General features: G+C 42.0%; 1 protein-coding gene across 2 annotated transcripts in view; it reads left to right on the plus strand.

Annotated features, from left to right (window-relative positions):
• CHD1L (chromodomain helicase DNA binding protein 1 like) overlaps positions 1-24,429 on the plus strand; it is a 58,955-nt gene that overhangs the window by 25,134 nt on the left and 9,392 nt on the right. For both annotated transcript variants that reach the window (XM_042953684.1, XM_042953685.1), the window contains 12 exons: positions 1,001-1,156; positions 1,885-1,977; positions 3,325-3,421; positions 5,146-5,219; positions 6,855-6,965; positions 9,673-9,787; positions 10,415-10,568; positions 12,592-12,757; positions 16,571-16,719; positions 17,687-17,850; positions 18,386-18,594; positions 19,640-19,738. In XM_042953684.1, coding sequence (XP_042809618.1) covers positions 1,001-1,156; positions 1,885-1,977; positions 3,325-3,421; positions 5,146-5,219; positions 6,855-6,965; positions 9,673-9,787; positions 10,415-10,568; positions 12,592-12,757; positions 16,571-16,719; positions 17,687-17,850; positions 18,386-18,594; positions 19,640-19,738 — 1,587 coding nt within the window. The remainder of the gene's footprint in view (positions 1-1,000; positions 1,157-1,884; positions 1,978-3,324; positions 3,422-5,145; positions 5,220-6,854; positions 6,966-9,672; positions 9,788-10,414; positions 10,569-12,591; positions 12,758-16,570; positions 16,720-17,686; positions 17,851-18,385; positions 18,595-19,639; positions 19,739-24,429) is intronic.

Here is a 24,429-nt window from a genome sequence, read left to right on the forward strand (position 1 = left end):
CTACAAGCTGAAGATTGCCCATCCTGCAAGCCTGCTCTCATTGCCCCCATGTTTAGGGTCCAGATAAAACACACGACAGCCCGTCAAATATTACATGGGACATACTCCTATTAAAAAAGTGTCTGTTGTTTATGTGGAGTTTATATTTCACTGCATTCTTGTATCTTGTTTGCTGAACCTGGCAACCCGACATGGAGCAGAATGCCAGCTCAGGCCAGTTTTTGAAGTTCATGACCCCTGGGGAAGGAGCAGGGGCGTTGAAGTGAAAAGAACTAAGTTTGAATGCAACATTAACATCCAGCTGTGCGACTGGATAAGTGTGCTTAATTTCGCAGAGCCTTCCTCAACGTAGCTATAAAAATGGGGACAATAGTCCTTGTCCTACACTTACTTGTAAACCCTTATGCTAGTCAATCAAATTAAGTGCAGAAGTATCCTGGAAACAGTACAACTCCATGCAAATGAGATTATTAATAAAAATCAAGTTCTTTGCGTGTTCCTAGTTCTTGAGTTGAGAGCCAGGAATAGTTTCAGAAGGAAATGGGAAAAAGAACCCGGTGAAGAAAGAAACACAGTTGATCCTTCAGTACAGGGATAGGGTGCTGACTGCCCTCCCACGGTTGAAAATCTGCTATAACTTTTTGACTTCCCAAATTTAACTGCCAATAGCCTGCCGTTGACTGGATGCCTTACTGATAATGTAAACAGTTAAGACATATTTTGTGCATTACATGTATTGTATGTTGTATTCGTACAATCAAGTGAGCCAGAGGAAAGAAATGTTAAGAAAATCCTAAGGAAGAGAAAATACATTTACAGTACCATACTGTATTTGTTGGGGGAAAAAAAATCTACATTTAAGTCAACCTGCGTAGTTCAAACCCACGTTGTTCAAGGCTCACCTGTATTATGAAAAATGACAAGACTGGTCTAGCATGTGGAATTGGTATGGAAGTTTTGTCCTACACTTCTTGTGTTGTTGGTTTCTTTCCTTACACAGCAAATGAACTACACAAGCTCTTGCAGCCATTTCTGCTGAGGCGAGTGAAAGCCGAGGTAGCTACAGAGCTTCCCAAGAAGACAGAGGTGGTGATATACCATGGCCTGTCAGCATTGCAGAAAAAATACTACAAGGCCATTCTGATGAAAGACCTAGGTAATCAGAGGGCACTTGACTGCTTAGAAACTCAGGGTGTGACTTTCATGGAGGGGAATATTTTATTATCACACATGCTTCGTATGGCACTATGGGATGGGATTTTGTATTCTGAATATCGTTCAGTCAGCTGCAGTGAAACTGTGCAGGTATCTTTACTATAACGCAGACTTTACTGGTTGTTGCACTGGTGAAATTTCCTTTTCTTCCTCCACCCAATTGTCCATACTGTGTAGCAGTTAGTTAAGCAAACATTCTAGGTTGGCCAGTCACACCTTTCATCTTTCCACCCTGTCACATATTTAACATATTGCACACCTTTTTTGTTGAATAAGATTCACTGGGAGGAGTTGGGAGTGGAAACGGAGTCTGTGGCTTTGCATTTTTTTTAGAGAGAGCATGCACGCGTTGGGGAGAGGGACAGAGGGGGAGGGAGAGAAAATCTTAAGCATGCCCCATGGTCAGTGTAGACCCCGATGTAGGCTCGATCCCATGACCCTGGGATCATGACATGAGCTGAAATCAAGAGTTGGATATTCAACTGACTGAGCCACTCAGGTGCCCCAATATGCTGCTAATTCTTAATGCAATTCAGTGAAATTCAGGAGGTTATTATAGGTTTGAGAGATATATACTGAAATAAATAAGGTTATTTATGGAAACGTAGAGTTTTTGAGTTTTTTTGTTTTTGTTCAAAAGTCCATTTCTCCCTGTGTCTCTGTTTACAGCTGCATTTGAAAATGAGACAGCAAAGAAAGTTAAACTTCAGAATGTCTTGTCCCAGCTGCGGAAGTGTGTGGATCACCCGTATTTGTTTGATGGTGAGACAGTGCCCTTTTTTCTCACATTGCTTTTCATGAATATTTCTGTGGCCAACATCATAGCAAAATTCTTGAAAAGAATTGCCCATATTTACTGTCTAGTGTTCTCCCCATTTTCTTTCTAATTTTTCCATGTTGATGTAATTTAGTATACTGTTCATATTCAACTTTCTTCATTTGTCCCCTTAATGCCTTCCCCATGGCTTTGATTTTTCTTTTCAAATTTAAGATCCAGCCACAGATCCTGAATTATATTTGGCTGTCTCCTTTGCTTTTTTTTTTTTTTTTTTTTGCCTTTTTTTTTTTGCCTTTTTTGGTCTTTCATGAAATTACAGTTTTGAAGAATCAAGGCCAGTTGTTTTATGGGTTGTCTCATCTGGATTTAGGGATCATGTCTTTGTGTTTAGATGTCCCATTGTCTTAAACCCACTCCATGGCCAGCCTTTCATCAACGCCATTGAACTTTGCAAGTTCACCAGTGATACCTTCAATGGTTGTCCGTTCACATTTTAATTAACCTCTTAAAACCTTTGACACAGTTGATCACTTCTTTCTTGAAACACTTTCTTCCTTTGGCTTTTGGAATGCTTTCTATTCTCCATTTGCCTGTATCCACTCCTTCTCAGCCTCCTTTGCTGCTTTCCCTGTACCTTAGAGATGTCTGCAAATTTCCCTCTAAATGCTGTTTTAGCTGCACACCGCACATCTCAATATGTAGTGTTTTCATTTTCATTCAGACTAGGGCTTTTTTGAGTCATTCTGACAGGTAGCCTTTGGGACACTTCCAGGACTTTTGCGGCCTTGGGAGCACTAGAATGGGTAGGACCAATGTGGAGGGTTTGCTGCAGTTCTTTTAAGGGAGTGTTTGCCAGGTAGTACTATGAATTGCAGAGTCTTAATCAGGTGCATTTCAGAATCTTTTTTTAAGGCGGGGGGGGGGGGATTGGGAACTTGTAGATTTTGAAAGAAGCCCTCTAGGTTATTCTGACTGCCATCCCCCAGCTTGAGAATTACTAGTTTATACATCTAAGCTGTATTTCTTGATTTGTTTTCTCAAGTGAGAGTCTCAAATTTTCAATTCTCTGGACTTTAGCATGTCCCTGTGCCTCCTTTTCCTAAAGAGTGGGCTTGTTCCTTGAATGGACATTTTTTGTCATATTGGGGGTATTGGCTCTGTGACTGATGTTAAGCAGCACTGAGATTATCATGCAAACACATAATTATAAAATGCCTCAAAGAGAGATGAGACATGGGCCCATTATCAGAAGGAGCTTGGCTTCTTGCTATAGCCTTGCCTTTGGCTTCTCTACTCAAGGAGTCTGCCCTGACTGGGGACACATTTTTCAGGTGTGGAACCAGAGCCTTTTGAAATTGGAGACCACCTGATCGAGGCCAGTGGGAAACTTCATCTACTGGATAAGCTCCTGGCATTCCTGTATTCCAGGTAGGTGGTTGGTTCACATTTTCTGCTCTGAGCTGGTGATTTTTAAAACCAGAATAACGAACAACTCATTGATTTCTTGAGACTAATTCCAGTTTTCCTTCTTTTAAGACCCCGATTCTGGTTCCATCTTCTCGCCAACTACACCCACAGCCATCCCCATCCCACCCCATCCCCTCCATAATCATCCTTCCTTTTCCTGAATTCCTATAGGACCTAGGATCCTAATCTAGCACTTGGCAATGCACTGCCTTAATCTGTTGTCTGATTAATTGGTATTAATCTTATCACTCCAGCTATATTGTTTAGTTCCACAAAGAGATAACATCAAGCATTTCTTTTTTAATTACTTGCTGGTACCTTGCATTAATTGGCACCTAATGAAGGCTTAGTAAATCTGCACTTTGGTTAACCTGTGGCATTTGGTTCAGGGCGAACTTGGGGGATTCTTTCCCGGAGACATGAATTGGGTAGCAGAAGACTAAGTCACTTCTGGAGCCTTAAAATGTTCAGCTAAGTGTTCAGGAGGCTGGTGGCCAGCCTCTACCTGATCCTTCTGGTCCCCAGTAGGACAGAGGAGTCTAGAAAAAGCCCAGCTTCCCAAGGGTTTCTAAGTTGTCCCAATGGGACAACTGCCCCAAGTGGGCCTGAACTAACCTCAAAACCTCAGATTTGGCAAAATCACCCAACATTAGGAATGTGCAAATCAAATAATTGCATGTCTTACTGTATTTTATTGGCTGTGATATATCTACTATAAGTGTGTTTGAGGTAGAGGAGGACCCATAAACATCTCTGTCCAACCTTTTCATTTCATAGGTGATAAAACAGGCCCAGAGTGGTCATGACTTGTCTAAAGTCACACAGCCAGCAAATGACAGAGATGGGGTTAGAATTGAGGCCCTTGGCTTCAGGTTCAATGTCCTTTCCAATTATTTGGGGCTAGAGTCTTGAAAGGGTTCTTCATAATTGTTCCTTTATATGCATCACAAGCTCAGATTAAATTAGTTTTCCTAATGAGACTCTTGTTTTGATAGTGCCATATTTCTTTATGAAAACTTAAATAATACCTGATAACATAGGACTGTAGGCTCATCTTCATTCTTGACTTAATTCATTTTTCCTTTTCCTTTCCTCTCTTCTCCCTGTACATAAATAAGTTTTTTTAATGTATTGTAGGGGATATGAGATGCCACCTGCCCCTTGCTTCTCTAAAGTGATACTTTGCAGACTTTTCAGCTAACATAGCTGGAGATGAGAGGCTAGTGATTTTATACTCCCCAAGTAGAGAATGGCTATGGATGGCTGACCCCAAGTTCTTTGAGGTTTCTGATTTGGGCTTTTGTGCATTTGAATTTTGCATTTTATTCTTCCTATATCTTTCTTTATTTTTCTATTAAAAAGAAAGTGTATTTTTCTTTCCATTAGTAAATTGACATTCTAAAAGAGGTTTCTTGGTTATACTAGGACTTTCTATAGCCTCTAGTGCATTGACATTTGCTCCTGGGAATATCCCCACTCCAGTTTGAGAACTTGTGCTCTGCAGGATATGACTACATGTGGAGCTATTTATGTGGAACATTTAGCATGTCTGAGGAAGTCTCTGTAAATATAAATGATATTTATATTTCCCCTTTGGTAATTGTATTCTTTAGTAGGTTTCACCTGAGGGAAACTCACCTTAAATACCTAGAGTTGGCAGCCTTTCCTTTTCTCTTTCTTGCCAGGGGCCATCGAGTTTTACTTTTCTCCCAGATGACCCAGATGTTGGATATTCTCCAAGACTACATGGACTACAGAGGTGACATCCCTTGGCCATTACGTGGCTTAAGCCTTTTTAGCAGTCCAGTAGGTCCATGACAAGTAATCTGGGGTGTGGGGATATTACAGAGGAAAGTAGTGAAAGAACATTAGCCTGAACCAAAGGAAGATTGAAAGTAAGGAGAGAGGTGTGTCACACAAGGAGTGACAGCTGGGTAGAGACACATGAGCAGAAATAAACACACACATTCCCACTGGCGATGTGATTTAAAATTACGGGTACTGGAAGAAATGTGAGTTGCAGAAATGTTGAGTGATTTGAAAATGCTTGCTAAAAAAGAACTTTCAGTGTCCTGTAACATTTGACTCAACATTTGAGCATTTGTTCAGGAGCAGTAGAGAAGATGAAATTATAGAGATCCCACATATCAGCCAAGCGAAAGGAATTTTTTTTCTGTATAAACAATAGGGAATGTAAGTTATTACCTGGGTATCCTGTTTAATATATAATAAAATTATTGTGGAGGGCTTCTGGATGACTTGGTTAAGTGTCTGGCTCTTGATCTTGACTTAGGTCATTATCTTACAGTTTGTGCGTTCAAGCCCTGTGTCGGACTCTGCGGTGATAGAGCCTGCTTGGGATTCTCTCTCTTCCTCGCTCTCTGCCCCTCCCCCACTTGCATGCTCGTGCTCACTCCAGCATTCTCTCTCTCTCTCTCTCAGGATAAATAAACTTTGAAAGAAATTTATGTGGGATGATGGGAAAAGGCTGTAACATTGATTGTTCATGAGATCAGTGGTGAAGGAGTATCAGCTTCAGACCGTACAAATTTAAAACATGAATTCAGAGTAGGTCTCTCAGAGCCACTTGATGCCCTCCCAAGTACTGTAGTATACCTGGTCCATTGGACACTTGGCAGGAAATGCCATAGGCATGTTGAGGAATCTCTAGATTCACAAACAGCGCTTGAGAGTAGGATTCCCCTTCTTGACAGGGTTCTGTGGTGATGGGTGGAGAATCTGTAGCTTCATTGAAGGGTAGCTGCTGGGCCATTGGGCAGGCTCACTGACCAGCTCCCAAGTGCTTGTCTTACTGCTTGCATAAGTTAAGAACTCTGTCGAGGCACATTTGGAAACTGCCATGCAGCATGGTTCACAGTGTGCTTCAGGGTTGGTTGGGATAGTCAGAATTGACTGTTAACTCCACGACTATCAGATGACGTCAACTGCATGTATTTCAAAAACCCAGAGAGCTATGTTATGTTGAGTTCTTTTGTTTTTAAATGTTTTATTATTTATTTTTGAGAGAGAGCGCATGAGCAGGAGAGGGGCAGAGAAAGAGCGAGACACAGAATCCGAAGCAGGCTCCAGGCTCTGAGCTGGCAGCACAGAGCCCACCGTGGGGCTCGAACTCACCGACTGTGAGATCATGACCTGAGCCAAAGTCAGATGCTTAACCGACTGAGCCATCCAGGCACCCCTATGTTGAATTCTTTTGTAAAACAATGAAATGTCCCCTAAATTTAGATTTTTCCCATGGGATTTGCTTGAAGTAGAGGTATACCTGTATACAGAAAGGGATAAAATTAGCATTTGCTTCTGAGCTGACAATGTTTTATTCCCCAAAGAATATGTGAAAAGGGTTTATATTTCTGTTTTCTTTTTCTCTGTGAAGGGTACAGCTATGAGCGTGTGGATGGTTCTGTGAGAGGAGAAGAGAGACACCTGGCCATTAAGAACTTTGGACAGCAGCCTATTTTTATTTTTCTCCTGAGTACCAGGGCAGGTAGGCCACATAACCATTGACAAAAGCAGACAAATAAGGGGAGATATAGTACTTTTACATCCTGGCCATCAGCATGTTTTTCCTTAATTCTCTGAAAGGTGAGGTCATTAAGGAGGAGCGTAAAACAGGGGAATTGAGGGATTTGTTGTAAGTGTATCGAAGTACTGGGCTCCTAGCATGGGGTCTTTCCTGTCCAGGTTTTCTAAGCTGCCAAGTAAGGCTGAAACCAGGGGTTGTTGGAAAGTAATTTTAACCTGCTTTGACCACTGAGCTGGGTTGTCCTGTAAAGATGTCTGTAATTCACATTCAGTAGAGACCGCTCTCCTTCCCAGCTATGAATTTGGGAAGTGAGATAACAACCTGTCTGCTAGTTATCCCTCCTCCTTACGTAGTCTGGAATAGTGCTGTCAAAGCTTAATCAAGTTTAGCTTTTTAAAAAGTTGTGATCCTAATGAAATTGCCACCTCTTTGGAATTATTTTTAATGTGACTTAAGTCATAAATATTTGATATGACATTTGTAGTGCTTTTATACACTTCAGTTGTTTGAAATCTGTTCATGGAGATGAAATTATTCTTATGTTATGGAGCAAGCAGACCTTAGTGTTGAACTTCTAGAATCTTAGTTTCATTATCTTAGTTTTTGTAGACTTGAATCTTAATGGAATGGATGCAAGAACATTAGGGGGATGTGTGTCCTCTTAAAGAGAGATCAACATCTTTCTAAAGAGACAGTTCTATCTTAAAAAGTATTTAAGTGTCTAGTACGGTGAGGGTGCATAAAAGACATGTTAAATAGAATCCCTGACCATAAGGAGATTTTTCTCACCTGTGTGTGTCTCATCTCTGTATTACAAAGGTATAATCTGATTCGTTTGGCTTCACTTGCTTCCAGTGTCATAGACTGCACCCTGCATCAGCCATTTATTCATGTCCTCAGTTGTCTCTGGGGTGGTCTTAGGAGAAGCTGGAAGGATCAGGGCAAATGCATCTTCAGTGTTGGGAAAACAGCTCTCCTTCTGCTTTAATGATTTTGTCATCTTCATATTCCGAGAGTGGCATCATGTTTGAAGGTCTAAAATTAGGAAGAAAGAGTAAGCTCCTTGGAGTACTAGAATCAGTCAAAACAGAGTAATCTTTTAAGAACAGAAGCAATCCTGGACACGAGCCTTTTCCAAACAATCATGATCACATTTGCTATCACTTTTTAGCTGTAAATTAGCAGGGTTATTTATTTAACAGGTTTCCCTCCAACTTTCAAATAGTTCTGTGATTGAATCATGTTGCCACCGGGTGGCAGTGGTAGCTCGTGAGATGTTCCAAACAAGAATGGAGAATAGCTTATTTGTAAGACATCACCCCTTAATTTAATGAGGAAGCACTGAACTCAGATGTTAACCCAAGAAGAAGAAAACTTTTATGGCTCACGCTGTGATGAAATAAGTGCCAGGGAGATTCTCTGGCGTAGTGGGTGAAAGTGAAGGCTCTGGAGCCAGACTGTGTGGGACTGACTCCTGCCTCTCTCACTTCCTGGCCGTGTGATCTCTGCTGAGTCCCTGGACTTCTCTGCTCTTCTGTCTATAAAATGAGGGTAATAATAGTAAACTACTCATAGGGGTGTTGTGAGGATTGAAGGAGTCAGTATACATAAAGCGCTTAGAACATTGCTTGGCACGTAGTAAGCACAGCACAAACGTAGCTGGCATTATTATAAGGTCTAATTTAGCATCTCTCAGTAATCAGTCTTTATTATGTCTTTATTCCAGCTTTAATTTTATATGAAGGCTTTAATTAGAATGTTCCTGCCTGACTTGTCTTGAGAGCCAGCTTACAGTCGGTAGCCCATCTCAAAAGTTAGTCCTTAATTCAAGCTGTTGGAACAAGCCCTTTCAGGCTTGCTTGTCTCCGCAATGAGCTGTAACGACCCTGGCAAGAGGGAGTCCCTCTTGTACTTGTTTCCACATTAATCAAAGACAAAGCTGTAATTTGCTTTCACGGTTCTCTTAATTAATTCTCATCATCCAGGAAGCCTCCTCAGCCCTTTTCCTACAATACTGAAGAAAGATCAGAAAGTTGTCCCATGGAGTGTTCTTATCCTGTGACTGGTTTTGTTACCCACTCTTTGATTAATGTGGAAACAGATACAGAAAAGACTTTCTAAAGTTTTCTCCAGTCAGAGGGAGGTAGTTTCCTGCTCTGCTGAGGAGTGTAATAAATAAATGTCATCCCCTGCTCTCGTTAGCTTGCATCAGGGATCTTGCTACCTTAGCTATAACCTGCAGTGGATATTAACTCCTCTCTTAGCAGTGTCCACAGCAGAAGACCTCTTGCATATTTAAAACTGTTTTCTTTTGAAAGAGTGTGTGTCCTCTTTCACAGACTATTCTCAACAGACCAAGATTTTTAAATGGAAGAGATGTAAATTGGCTTCCTGGGACTAACTTCAGTATGCACTTTTACTGTTTGCCCCTGCTCCCCTCATTCTGTTACTTTCAATAGTTAAGTTTTCCGAAGTCAGGCAATAGGAGCCCAGACAGCAGTGTTAACCACTGCAAGGTCCTGGAGTTAGGGATGGGTGTTAGTCTGAAAGGTGAGGCCAATTGTTTTGTCCGATCTTAATTTACCATTCGTCCCCGTAGCCTTGCACCTTTATGGTCTAGCCCGTAGCCAGTTTGCTGCTGATCACATTCCTTTTGCATTGTTTTCAGGTGGAGTGGGCATGAACTTAACAGCTGCAGATACTGTTATTTTTGTTGACAGTGATTTCAATCCGCAGAACGACTTACAGGCAGCTGCCAGAGCTCACCGGATCGGCCAGAACAAGTGAGAGATTTCAGCATCAGTGTTTTTCCACATCCCTGGCCCCTCAGCGGTTCTCAGTTGGGGAGGGAGGTGAACAACCTGGTGGGCCCGGTGACATCCCAGACTGGAGGGTGAGAGAGCACTGGGTTTTAGCCCAGCTTTGCTGCTGACTCGTTGAAGACTGCTGGCCAGCACACATTCTTCTTGCACACGTGATTTGTTAAAAACCACAGTCAAGCCATGAAATAGAAGCCATGAACTTCTAAAGACGAGAAGGAACCTTTAGAAGTTATTTAACTCTTTTTTACCTGAGTTAAGGTCTGATTCAGTTTAAAAATGAAGTTCTGGCGTTGTAGAGTTAGGCTACAAAGATCATGGAGATCTGCCTGAGGTTTTCCTTCACTGTTCCCATCCGGAACCTCAGTTATGGCCCCTCCTCATCCCTTGACTCTCTTGGAAATCTTCAGTGAGTACCTCTGGGAGGCCAGATCTCTCTAACAGATGCTCATGTCCACAGTACAGTCTCCCTTTAGCTGTACCCTGAGCATGGCATTTGGGGTTTGTTTCCCTTTAGGTGTATTGACCTTGCATGCTGTGTTCATCTGTGCAGACCCTCACGGCACACTTGTCTCCTTTGACCCTGTACAGGTCTGTTAAAGTTATTCGGCTGATCAGCCGAGACACTGTGGAGGAAATAGTCTGTAGGAAAGCGGCCTCCAAACTCCAGCTCACCAGCACAGTCATAGAGGGAGGCCATTTTACTTTGGGGGCCCGGAAACCTGCAGCCGATGCTGACCTCCAGGTATAAGATCTTATTCTTCCTTTAAGAATGTGTCCTGTTGTCAGTATTTTCTTGTGGGTGAGAAAGCAGATGCAAAGAACTAGCTTTAAAACCCATTGTCCCCAGCTACACATTTGTTCCCAGGTCTGTTCCACACGTACCTGCCATACTGTCTACTGCATGCAAGCAAGGAGCTAAAAATGATTGTGATGAAAAAGGTAGCAGAATATGGAGTGACAGGGATGGGTTTTAGATCCCCTGACTTGGATTCACATCCAAGCCTTGACACTTACTGGCTGTGTGGCCTTGAGCAGATAGCTTGACCTCTCAGATCTACTTCTATTTGCATTTTCAAAAAATGAGAATATTGCAAGTTACCTCAGAGGAGTGTTAAAAAAAAAAAATTAGATAAAATAGAGAACTCGGCATAATAAATGATGGTTAATCTCATACCTTGTCTTACCCCCAGAGCTTTTGATCAGTGAGTGATCTTCATAGTCAGAGGATGGTAAATGAGATCAGGAATTCAGAATTGTTCCATAGGAGAAAATGGATGAAAGATGAGAGCTAATTGTTTGAGGAAGGGAATATTGGATAGGAAACAAATGCTGACTTACAGATTTTTCTCTTCTGGAATGGGGCTTCGAGTTACTCTACAGCAGCCCCTGGGTTAAAATTAGAACTCATGATATATCCTAGATTCTTCCATTTTGCCCAAAGGGATCATATTCACTGAAACAGTTGGAGAGACGCACTTCCGATAGTACTTAGCACAAAGTAAGCATTCAATAAATGTTCACTGCATCTGTCTCACTGTAGAATAATGAAACTGCTTTCCCTCTTTCAGGACTTCAGAACTCTATACATTTTAGATTTAATAAACCACAACCACATCTTTTATTACTAGGTTGTTTCTATTTTAAAACAACGAAGAAACTGCTTTCATCTGAGACCAGGGCACTGGGTTGTTACCTTCGTTTTTGGCAACCAAAGAAATAACTAGTAGAGTCTGAATGAGGAAGAAAGAAATCAGACATTAGAACCAGAATGTAACCTTCTGGTTTCCTGGAGCTGAGCAAGAATCCCAACAGAGCCCTGTCAAACAGCCAGTGTTGGGAACAGTTTACATTCCTACCAGTATTTGGCCTAATATTTACTAGGCCATCTAGAGATAACTGACCCAGTCTAAAAGGATAAGACACGAACTAGAAGTCAAGATGTGAATCTACGTTGATTTGGAATCTAAGAGTTAGTGCTTAAGGAGGTGCAAAGTTGGAAGTAGGTATTTAAAGCCAGGGAAGTGATCTGAACTGTTTGGATTGTTCTTGTGACCCTAGGGAATGGGTAGGCTCAATAGGTACCTTTGAGATAAGGGAAGAGAGGCAGGATAATGCAGTTGTCAGAGGAGTATTGTGACCCTAGGGAATGGGTAGGCTCAATAGGTACCTTTGAGATAAGGGAAGAGAGGCATAATAATGCTGTTGTCAGAGGAGTATTGAAGAAGATTAGAATTGAGAAATGGCCTTCAGGTCTAGCCATCAGTTGTTACTGGTCTTCGTGAAGGTGAGTTGCATGGAGCGCTGTGGTAGGAAACCAGATTGCCAGAGGAGAGAAGTCAGTTGATGGTGGAGGGAAGGTACCCAGTGTAGCCTTCTTCCAAGTTTGTCAGTGGGAGAGAAGCTCACTGGGCCTCTGACTTCTCGCGTGGCTGCTGGAAGTGCCTGTGGCCTGTGAGAAAGACTCCTGAGAAGTGCCATAGATAACGCAGGATATTACTGTTCTTGAGAAAAAAAGAGGCTAATTTTTTTTTTTGTCCTCGAGAGTTGTCAGAGTCATCATCACTGATCAGTATTTATCACCTCTCTGCTTGGCCATCATCCAACCGTAAACGGCCCTGTTGGTATCATCGTCGTGGGGAGAGTAGAACAGCCAGCCAGCAGGGAAGGAGCCTGCCCTGTGTCAGCAAGCCATTTAGCAAAACACTGACGTCCCAATGCCTGTTTTCATGAGAACCAACTGGACTTTTTCATTTTCTCCATTCAAGTTGAGTGAGATACTCAAATTTGGTTTGGATAAACTGCTGTCATCTGAGGGGAGCACCGTGGATGAGATAGACCTGGAGACGATCCTGGGAGAAACAAAAAACGGCCAGTGGATCTCTGACACCTTGCCTATAGCAGAAGAAGGAATCCGGGAGCAGGAGGAAGGCAGTAAGTCGGGGGTGAAAGTAGAGCAAATGGCACAGCTGCCTGATTTAGACGTGAGTGAGATAGGTCCTGATAGAAAGTCCAGGAGAGTGCTCCCTGGGGCATCTTTTCCTACCCAGCCCTAGTCTCATTGTGGGCACACTGTTGAAGTCTTTCTTGGTCTAAGAACTCTTCCTAGACTGACTAGCAATTGCCTGTTCCCTTGTAGCTGAACTTTGAGCCCACTCTGATATTAATGCTCGTGGTAGTATCTCAAGGATTTTAATTTGTACTTTTTCCTGCCTTCGTTGCAAGCATCTTCTCTTTTATTAGTAAATCCCACTGTCCTTATTATGGTTGCCCTCTCATAGTGAGTCCTCTTCTGAATAGTAGAATGATTTGGTTTTTACATGCTCGTTAATACTGGTTGAGCATTTATTCTGTGCTCAATCAGAAGTGTGTACCGTGTCCTGTGCTTAATACCTGTTTTTTCATTTAATCTTCACCATACTTTAAGGTGTAGGTACTGCTATTTTTTTACTGAAACAGTACATGTAAATCATGAGATAATTTTTGTCTTTCCTGAATTTGGTCAACATTTGTCTTTTTTGTCCATTTCAGTTCCGAGTATTTGAAATTCTGACTTGAAGCGTTTTTTCACATAGGAGCTTTGTAAAGATATTCCCCGCTGTCTTACAGTCATTTTATTGTCTTGTACCAGAGGCAGCAAGAATTCAGTGTGGACGGGGGGTGAGGTTTGAGAGTCTTACTCTAGACTTAATTCAAGAATACCTTAATTCAAGAGAGCTGTAGTTTCTTTACTAGATGATGCCTCCCTTTTTGGTAGGGAGCGAGGTTGACAGGGACTTTGGTAGGGACTTCTGGTTTTGTGATTCTCTTGTTTCTGTAGGATCCCCACTTTTCATCACTTGCTTCCTTTCTTTGCCATAGAACTGCCAGGGGACGTCTCTCTCTCCCCTAGAAGCAGTGCCTTCCCAGATTGCTGACTGCATGCACTTTCTAGTCCCTTCCTTTCAGTTTTTTGGTAGCCAGTGCTCTAACCTGAGTCTGAAACGTGTTCTTACTGTTTTTCTATTTAGGTTGTGGCACTGTGTTCAGGGGGCTGTGTCTGACACTGCCTGTCTTCTGCGTCACTCTCAAGTCTGGTGTGGGCTTGGGAACTGGTTCCATTGGCGTTTGAATGTTCATTTCTCTACTTATCTGCAGATTGAAGTTTGTAATATTCTCAGACTCCCTAGTTTTATAGAAGCCATGGATTAGTGGTGGTTTTATAGGGTATACGGAGAGATTGGGATTTAGGCAACTAGCTTCATTCTACGGGATACAGCTCTTTGACTTTTCTCATTTTGTCTTTTAAATTTCTTAATATTAGTATCCCATTTTTATTCTTCAGATACTCTTTCTTGTTCTCTGTTTTACCTGTATCTTGTTCTCATTTCACAGATGTAATGTCCTCTCTTGAGATGTTTATTATAGCTTTTGAAAAGTATTCTTTTTCTTTCTTTCCTCTCATTGCTGCCATTGCTGTTTTCAAAATTTGTTTTGGAACCTCTTGTTTTTGTCTTGAGTTTTCCTGAAATAGCTGGTGTCTTCTGACTGTCTGAAAAACATGTGCGGGTGAAGGGCCGAAGCTGACAGGCAGCCCCAAGCTGAGCAGGTGTATCTTGATCCTTATTCCAGCATTACTGGTTGGTGACCTTGCTTCTGTATTTGAAGTCTTTTCATTGGGCAACTTAGTTTCTCCAGATGAATCCTTTAGTATCTTTCTTGGGTTGGAATAAACCTGTTTGCTCAAATTGAAGAGACCACGGGAGTCAAAGGTTAACGGTGCTCCTGTTACTTGGTATACAGAACTTCTCTCAGATCCTGTACTGTCCAGCACTCTGTCCTTATACATCCTAACCTTCGGAGGATTGACAGGGTCTCTAGTCTCATAATCACCCCTTGACTAGGCACCTGTGTTTGGCTTTCACGGTTTTTCTTAATCCGATCTGATTGCTTCAGCCACATTCTGTTTTCTAATAATTATTGAACTTTTCATTCACTGTTGTCTCCTGGCTTTTCAAAATCCCTTCACTGCTATTTAGTGGTTTTAGGTGGGAGGCAAAATGGATGCACGTGACCTGATTTTGAAGTTCTGTTTGGATTACATTAGTGAAGCTTGCACCCATTTCTGCGCTCATTCTAGATTAATTTGAGATTACTTTCCTCATGTTACTAGGACAAAATAAAATTCTGTTGTTTTCCAGGAAGAATTCTATTCTTTAGTCAGTCCAGCTGCCAGAAAAGATTTTCCACTTGTATTAAAATTTGGAATCTTCTCTTTGATCAGGGAGTACAGTTTCTGTGGTAGATGGTGCCACTGACAGGACACAGATGAGGGCCTAGGCCTGTGGTCTCCAACCCCCTCTTGGCTGAAGAGTGAAGACAGGGAGCACGATTAAAAATAATATAAATGAATATGAAAGACCAGTAGTTAAAGCAGCTCCAATCAAAAATAAATAAAAAATAGGGTTGCTTTATCTGGAATGCTAGGGTTTTTTTAAAAAACATATTTATAGGTTGAGAATTGCATGCAATATGAAGCTACATATGTTGATCATATTTGACACTTCTCAGCTCTTTATTTTTTTCCCACTTGTTGATAGAGCACCTCATTGAAAGCACCCTGCTGATTTAATTAGCAAATGCCAATTAGAATTACAGCTGGTTGGATTTGGGTACAAGTGTGAAGCAGTTGATCTCTTGAGAATGAAAATGTTTTGCTTTCATACTCTCTAGAGAAAACATACTTCTAGCTGATTTCATAATGCTGTGAAAATACATTCTTTGGTAATATGTGCTATTAAATACGTTTCACTTTAGAATCATTATCTCATCTCTCTGTGGTTTGCTGGTCTTGGCTGGTCATGACCTCTCTTTATCACTGATTCATGATCTTGGCATATCACCCAACCTCTTTCAGCCTTTGTGTCCTCATCTGTAAAATGGTGCTGTTAGTGTCTGCTTTACTCTTTTAAATAGTTGAAGAATCAAATGTGATAATAGATGTGAAAGTGCTCTGACAGTACAAAATGCTATTCAAGATTACACTGTTGTCATTATTGTTATTACTGTAACCAGTATTTGCTGACTTGTTCACTCCATCCTTCCGCAGACACAGTAATGCACTGAAAAGAGCATGTTGGCTCTTGAGTCAAAATCCTGCCTTCATTTATTAACAGTGGGAACTGGAGTCCCACGATCCCTGTCTGAGCCTCATTTTTCCCTTTCTTCAGCAGGGTTAGTTAAACCAAGATTGTGGGGAGGCTTCATAAAGATACTTTATGCGATATGAAAAGAATATTGTAAATCTAAGGGATCATTTTTGTGATTCTCCATTTTCTCATAATTTGCCACTTTTCTCCTCCTTTTCTGTAATATTAAAGGAACAAGTTGAGTATTAAATAGGTGTCCAATAAAAAAAAAGCATGTTTTCAGTTACCTTTTATTAAGTGATCTTAGTGAGATCTATGCTGAAGAATAGTGTGGAATGAGTGACAGGGGATCCAAGACTCAACAGGGTGGAGGTATCCAGCAGAGACTTGCAGACCAGCCAGAGATGGACCAGAAGGGCAACAGCCATATCCTCTCCTTTAAAGAGTAAATGTGTGAGATCCCCACCCGTCAGTGTCCGTGGGATCCAAAATCACAAGCTAGTCTTAGCCCATTTAGAACACAGGTTGTTCTCTTGTTTGCCTTACTTAGTGCTTTGAATGGAATTAATCCATTTTTCTTTAGTCTCTAACATTTCTGTTTTGTGTTTTATGTTCTTAGAAAACCATATGTACTTATTTGAAGGTAAAGATTATTCCAAGGAACCTAGTAAAGAAGACAGAAAATCTTTTGAGCAACTGGTGAACCTTCAGAAAACACTTTTGGAGAAAACTACTCAAGAGGGCCGATTACTCCGAAATAAAGGCAGTGTAAGAACTGTTAATTTATGTAAAAGAATAAATTCTTCCAATTTCTAAGAGAACCAAAAATGATGCGGGGAGTGGTTTATTGAGAAATAAGTATATAAATATTTGTTGAAATGTAAGTATAATTAGGGGCCCCTAAAGTGTCTGATTTCAGCTCAGGTCATGATCTCGTGGTTCATGAGTTCGAGCCCCACATCGGGTTCTCTGCTGCCAGCACAGAGCCTGTTTTAGATCCTGTATCCCCCGCTCTTGCTGCTCCTTTCCCCCCTCAAAAATAAACATTAAAAAAAAAAGTTGGCATAAATAACATCAACAGGAACAGTGTGTTTAACCATTTAATGCAGGCGAAAGCAGCCCTGTGCATCTAAGCCACCCCAGAAGGGATACACTGTATCACACCAAAATACCGCACTCTACTCCTGATAATTTGACTCTGTCACTAAGAGAGGGTGGCAGTCAAGAATGATACATGTTATGTCCATGGTATTTGACACTTTGTACGTGCTCATTAAATGCTACCCACCATTAAGATAATCATAATGTTGAAAGACTCTGTTTAAGAAAGAATTCTATAATACATTGTAGGAGGATTTCCTTTAACAGTGGTTAAACCTAAAATGGCCTCCTGCAGGATATGCTTTGTATAAAAAAAAAAGTAACTTTTCTGAAGCACCTTATTCCTGTTGAAATTAATCAAAATGATGTACTGTTGTACTAGCCATGCCAGTGCTTTGGTTGAGTTTAGATCACAATATCCTGGTCACCAGGCCAAGTGAGATGTGTAATATGAACAGTAAATTGAAGTGTCTTGCCACGACCTCCCACCACACAAGGGGCACAGAGACGCAGTTTTATGAAATATTAGTAAGCGTGTTGCTTTCACACAGAATGTGTGTTAGGGATGAATGAAACTCAAGAAGGAATAGGCAGCCCCCAACCTTCCTGGTTATGGATCTTGTTCGTCCTACAGGTTCTCCTCCCAGGCCTTACAGAGGGGTCTGCCAAAAGGAAGCGGATTCTGAGCCCAGAGGAAGTGGAGGACAGAAGGAAGAAGAGACAAGAGGCAGCAGCCAAGAGAAAGAGACTTGTGGAAGAGAAGAAGAGGAAAAAGGAAGAAGCAGAACATGAAAAAAAGTACATGTATATTATTTGACTGTATTCTAATAAAGCTGAGGGTCACATTTGATAAAGGAATCACTGTTGTATAGAGTCCACAGTTGAATACTTGAAACTTGCAGAAAACTTCTATAGAACTGGTAGTTTCTATGGGTAATAGAATATTTTTTTTAAACATCAAATGTTAACCCTAACAGTTAATGTGCTTTTGTGAAAAGTCCTGAGTGCCGAAGGCAGAGAAGATTCATTTAGTTGAAGCAAGAAAAGATTTTATTGTAGCTGCCTGACAAAGAGTAGTTCCCTTGAACGGTACCTTATTCTTAAAAACAGGGACATGCGGTGGCTGCTCGTTACTGAAGCATAGTCAGGAGGCAGCTAGGTAATCAGTAAGACTTCTTGTTGACTTACAAATAGGCAGAAAACTGCCATCACGGTGAGTGTCTAATTGCATTTCCACTGGGCACTTACTGTTTGTGAATAGCAGGACGAATTGCGCTCTAAGGGAAATGGTGAGAGGCCAGGTTAATTTCCTTTTCTCTCTGGCCTGTTGAAGGATGGCCTGGTGGGAGTCCAGCAATTACCAGTCCTTCTGCCTGCCTTCTGAGGACAGTGAACCGGAGGACCTAGAAGGCAGGGAAGATGAGGAGAGCTCTGCCCAGCTGGATTATGAAGATCCAGAGTCAATGGCCATCAAGTATGTTAGCGGTGATGTCACCCACCCGCAGGCTGGGGCAGAGGATGCGGTCATCGTTCACTGCGTCGGTAGGTAAATGTAGTACGGGCCCAGGATGGGTGCTTTAATCTTTGTGGTGCTAAGAACTGGGGAGGAGGAGGCAGGAGCCTGACCTAGGATTGATGGATGGGCATGGTGCAGTCGTGTGGTTAAGAAAGGGCAGATTTTCAAATCCAGAGACTTAAATTTGACTCTTGGTGGTGCTCTTATTTACCTGGTTGCATAGCCTAATCTCCCTGGGCCTCAGGTTCCTTATCTGTGTAATTGGACAATATCTTTCCTGTTCTTTGCACAAGGTTTTTAAGAGGGTAGAAGGAGGCAACATATACAGGACAACTCTAAGCGTGTCCCCTGCCCCCACCCCCATGACCTTGGCACATTTTACTCCTCTGCCTGGAAGGAACCCTCTTTCCACAGGTAGCCACAGCAAGCATTGTTCAAACGTCTGCATCTCAGAGAGGTCTCCTGAACGCCTCATATAAAACAGATCCCACTTCCAGGCCTCTATTGTTCTCTACTCCTTTTTCCTACCTTATTTTACTTTATTACATGTGTCACCACCACATATTACATATTTGTTTATATGATTATCTCATTGCACTAGAAAATAAAATTCATGGGAGCAGTGATTTTTTTTTTTTTTTTTTTTTTGGTCTTGTCCACTGCTATAACCCTAGTGCCTGGAACAGTGTCTAACATGTAATACGTGCTAACAATGATTGAATGACTGTCAATGGAAAATACTCACCAGCTATGGTAGCAGTAACTCAAAGAAGTCATTTAACCTTTCTCCTTCCTTACCTGTAAAATGGGAGTTGTATGCTGTTGTGTCCCCAGTGCTTCAGCTGTTTGTTATGTTATGTCTCCTCTCCATCTTTCCTATTAGGATGGCCAGGGATCTTCCATAAAACCTAATATATTTGAGAAGTCCCACCTCTGATATTCCTGGGAGACTAGGTAGTTGTCTCTTCCCTTTGAAAAATCATTCTTTTACAAATCTAGTGGGTGTACCTTTGTTTTTAAATTGTGGATTGGACTCTGCCTTCTATAAATGAAGATTTTTTCTCCTGATAGATGACTCTGGCCGCTGGGGCAGAGGTGGTTTATTCACGGCTTTGGAAACACGATCCGCCGAGCCAAGAAAAATATACGAGCTGGCTGGGAAAATGAAAGGTAAGAAGCAAAACAGAGAGAAGGGGAAGGGATGGAATGAGAGTGGAGAGGACACTTAGGACAGGTGGGTTATGAAGCACTGGTTAAGGAGTTAGAAGAGCTGGTTGGAGTCTCATTAGCTAGTTTTTTTTATCATGCAAGCAGTTATGGGACTTTGAGGCGGTCCCTACTCTCCCTGCCTGTTTTCTCATTTGTAATTTTGAATAATACTTATTCCACCAGCCTCATGGAAATGCAATGAGAATAGTGGGTGTGGAAGTATTCTGATACGTCAGTCCCTGTGTGCATGTTATAGTATTGGCATGAAGAGCATTTCATTGCTTACCTCCACTGTGGCCAACTCACCCCATGTTCATAAGGGAATTTTGCCCCAAAATGTCAGAGATCTGTGGGAGAGAAATCAGACACACCGTTAAAGTGCTAACAGGAGCTCGGGTTGGCTGTTGAAGAGGAGGAGGCTGTATTAGGAAGTTAGCATAGGCTGAGATCCAACATTCCCTAGAGACAGAAGGAAAGCTGCTTGTGGCCAGAGGAACTTGGGAGTGTCAGTATTCTCCCTTGGCATGGAGAAGGAGAAAGGGCATCTTTTATGTGCAGAAATCACAAAGTAGTATGAGGAGTAAATTTATTATTTACATTATTTCCTGGGGACTTGAGTGGCCAAGCGACCTTACCTTACCTTCAGATTCCTCAGAGATTGGCTTTTCCTAATTCTTCTGCCTGGTTCTCTAGGATGGAAAGGGATATAAGGACTTAGAGGGAACACTCTTTCTACTCAAACAGATCACTGGCAGAGGGTTTAATAGGTTAAAATAACTGAGCTCTAGCTAGTGATTGGGCAGTTGGAAAAGCAGAGAATTCAGGAGAGGGCAGAGATAGAAATGAAGATTGAAGACTGCCTGTTTGGATTCTTGTTTGAAACTGTGAGGAAGGCAGGACAGGAAGATGAGAGGACAGGGAACAGAACGTGGAAAACACCTCCACTTAGGAACTGTAGCAACAAGGGGAGACAGAAGGAAGTGTCAACTAAGAGAACCTTGAGAATGGAATATTTTGAAGTATAAGAGAGGAGAGGGTGTCAAGAAGTGGTCTGCATGGTCAGGTGCTGAAGTGAGGGTGAAAACTGGGGAAAGGCCATCGGATTTGCCCCAAGTGTAGTCGCGGACCTTGGCCTACTTTGAGGAGAGTCTGAAGGCTGAACCTTGGTTACACAGAGTTAAAGTGTAAGTGGTCAGTAAGGAAACAGGGTTGAGAGTGTGCATTCTTTTCTGAAGACGGACTAAAACGGGGTGGAGCAGGGTAAAGGAAAGTGTGAACTAGAATTATCGGGCAGGGCTGTGTAGAGGTAGTGAAGTTCTCTTGGGCCTGGAAAAATGGGTTGAATTTTAGTGGGTGGAGGGAAATGGAAAAGGATCCCTGTATCTCATGCTGTGTGGTATTTTCACAATTTCTGTCATTCCCAGTACGGGGTGTTGAATGACCCAGACAGTTACACAGTGAATGTTTTTAGGGCATGGTGTGTAGGCCAGGCAGGCAAGAGTAGCGGGTTGAGGCTGAGGAATAGAGGAGAGTTTGATTTTAAAGAGAGCGATCTGGACCACAGCAGGGAGACTGCATGTGGCTTGTCCAGGAAGATGCCATTCTAAGCCGGACCTTATCCAGTGGGTAATGGTTAGTCATCTGGGAGTTTTGTAGAGAAGAATCGCATAACACAGCCAGTATTTTAGAACAGCTTAAAAGATTCGGGTGTGCGTGAAGTGTATAAAGCCATAGAATTATTTTAGCGCATTTTTTTAGAGCATTAGTTTGCTTTGATTTGGATGAGGTAGGAAAATGTACAGATAGATATAGTAGAGTGCAGTGTTGGAATGGTTTAAAACAAACATAAGCCTTCTGAAGGAATTTCAAATTCATAATGCTCTCCCCTTTCCATCCCCAGATGCCTCTGGGTTTGCATTCAGTTTCCGATGCCTGCAAGAGTACTTTGTAGGTAATACGTGAGGGACATTGACTTGGGAGATCATTTAGAAGTGAAGGGCATAACGTCAGCAACATTGGCGGTATAAAACATTCCTCCTTTTTATCCCCCGCCCCCCCCCCCCCCCCAGCCTTTTAAGCAGTGTATTAGACATCCATACACAAACAAAAGCATGTGCTGGGTCTTTTGGGACCTAGCACCTTCCTTCGAAGGACCTGAGCGGAGTCTTGCCCACCACCACCACCAGTAAGAGACAGACAAACCTCCATACAGGCTGTGGAGCCAGCACAACTGCCTAGATGCCTTTTGACACTGTCAGGCAAAAATCAGATGAGTGCTGACCTGGGCAGGTACTCACGCATGAGACAGAACTTGCAGGAATCCAGCCTTCCTGCAGGAAGACTCCAGCACACCATTGAAGAAGGGAAAAAAAGAGAAAAAAAACATGCGTTGATTACAGTGGAGGTGGTAAGAGAAATACTTCTGCTGCTGCTTCTCCCTCAAGGAAACCCTGGATGGGCTGATTTATCTGGTGAAGGTGACCTGTCCTGTGGGGGGAAAGGAGAGCGGGGAGAATGCTCCTGGCTGTCCCAGCCAAATGGAACACCGCTGGAGAAACCCATTTCTCTCCACCAGCACCCACATTACTAAGGTGGGAGCTCTGTGACTGGGAGGAAGCAGATCAGAACTTCAAACGGTGTCAGAGGGATTGGCTCAGGAGGAAGTTCACCCACAAATCTTGGAGTACCACACCCAAGGTTCTCCCTGCTGGGTCTGCAGCTTCCCCAAGACACTGAGTGCTAAACTCCACTTCCTCGCATTCTGCTGCTAGCTTTTTGTGCAAGCTCCCGAGTGTGTCTGTTAGAGTGAGCTCTGGTAGACCGGGAGCGCACTCAGAGCAGGCTCTGGTCGTTGGGCAAGGAAAAACCATAAACTCTAGCTATTGCTTTTCTAGAATGCTGTTTCCAATAGCCAGCCTGGTGAACTGTAACAACCAAAGGTAACACAAGGGCTTAAAAATTTGGCCCCAAGAGAGAGCAAGAAGAGTGGCGGGTGTACCTCACAAACAAGGAATATCTCAGGTAGTAACAATACCACAGAACATAAAACCATCTGCTGAAAGCAGCGAGCACAGAATTAAGGATGTATCTGCTACTTCAAATGCAAAAGCAGCAATGCATAACTCTGGGGAATGTAAAAAGTCTAGGAAACACGGCATCACAGCAAGAAAATGACAGTTCTCCAGCAAGTGAGCTCAAAGGCACAGAATATTGCAATCTAACTGACAGAGAATTTAGAATAGCAGTTATGAATAAACTCAGTTACAAGAAAACTCAAAGGCAATTCATTAAAGTCAGGAGCAAAATATACGAACAAAATGAGTTCTGTTACAAAGAGATTGAGAATGTAAAAGAGAATCAGACAAATTCTGGAGCTGAAGAATTTGATGAATGAGGTATAGAATAACAATAGAGAGCAGCTGTGGAGGGCTGACCAGATGGAAGAAAGAATAAGTGACTTAGAGGATAGCAATTTAGAAATAACACAGAAGAGGTTAAAAAAAAAAAAGTGAAAAAAGTACATGAGCTGTGGGATTGGATCAAAAAGACAACTATCAGAGGAAGGCAAATATCAGGATAAGTGGGCTTCTAGAAAGAGAAGACAGGGAGAAGGGGGCAGAGAGTTTATTTTTTTATTTTTTATTTTTTATTATTTATTTATTTATTTATTTATTTTTTCAATATATGAAGTTTATTGTCAAATTGGTTTCCATAGAGAGTTTATTTTTTAAAAATGATACCTCAGGCACCTGGGTGGCTCCACTGGTTGAGTGTCCGACTCTTAATTTCGGCTCAGGTCATGATCCTGGGGTTGTGGGATTGAGCCCTGCATCGGGCTCTGTGCTGGGCATGGAGTCTGCTTAAGATTTTCTCGCTCCTTCTGCCCCTCTCCCCCGCTTGCTCTCTCTCTCAAATAAAATCAGTCAAACCTGAGAACTTTCCAAACCTGGGGAAAGACTTGGACGTAGAAGTCCACTAAGCTAATAGATCACCCTATTATCTCAATGCAGAAAGACCTTCCCCAAGACACATTATAATGAAACTGAAAAATCAATGATAAAGGATCTAAAAGAAGCCGGGGAGAAAGAAGGTATATAGCCTACAAAGGACCCTCATTAGGCTGTCAGCAGATTTCTCAGCAGAAACTACAGGCCAGGAGAGAGTGGACTGACATGTTCAGTGTGGAAAGATAAAGACTGCCAACCAAGGAAATTGTATTTGGCCACATTATCTTGCAGATAAGATAGCCCAGACAAAAGCTAAGGGGAGTTTACCACCACCAGCCTTGCCTTGCAAGATGCTGAAAGGAGTTCTTCAAGCAGAAATGAAAAGATAGTGATCTGTAACATGAAAACATATGGAAGTACACAATATACTAGAAGAGGTGAAAAATAGAGTTAGATCACTAATCTATATTAGGATGGTGCTTTAACCACCCAATTCTAGTATAAAGGTTAAAGGAAAAGAGTAGTAAAAATAACTATAGCTGCTATAAATTGTTAACAGATATACCACATAAAAAGAGGTAAATTGCGACATCGGTAATAGAACAAGAAGGAGTAGAAGGGAGAGCCTCAATAGGTGATTGAGCACAAGTTACTGTCAGCTTAAGATGGATTGTTTTATCTGTAAGATGTTTTATGGTAACAACA

This window comes from Panthera leo, chromosome C1 (assembly GCF_018350215.1).
Source record: "Panthera leo isolate Ple1 chromosome C1, P.leo_Ple1_pat1.1, whole genome shotgun sequence".
Taxonomy (NCBI): Eukaryota; Metazoa; Chordata; class Mammalia; order Carnivora; family Felidae; genus Panthera; species Panthera leo.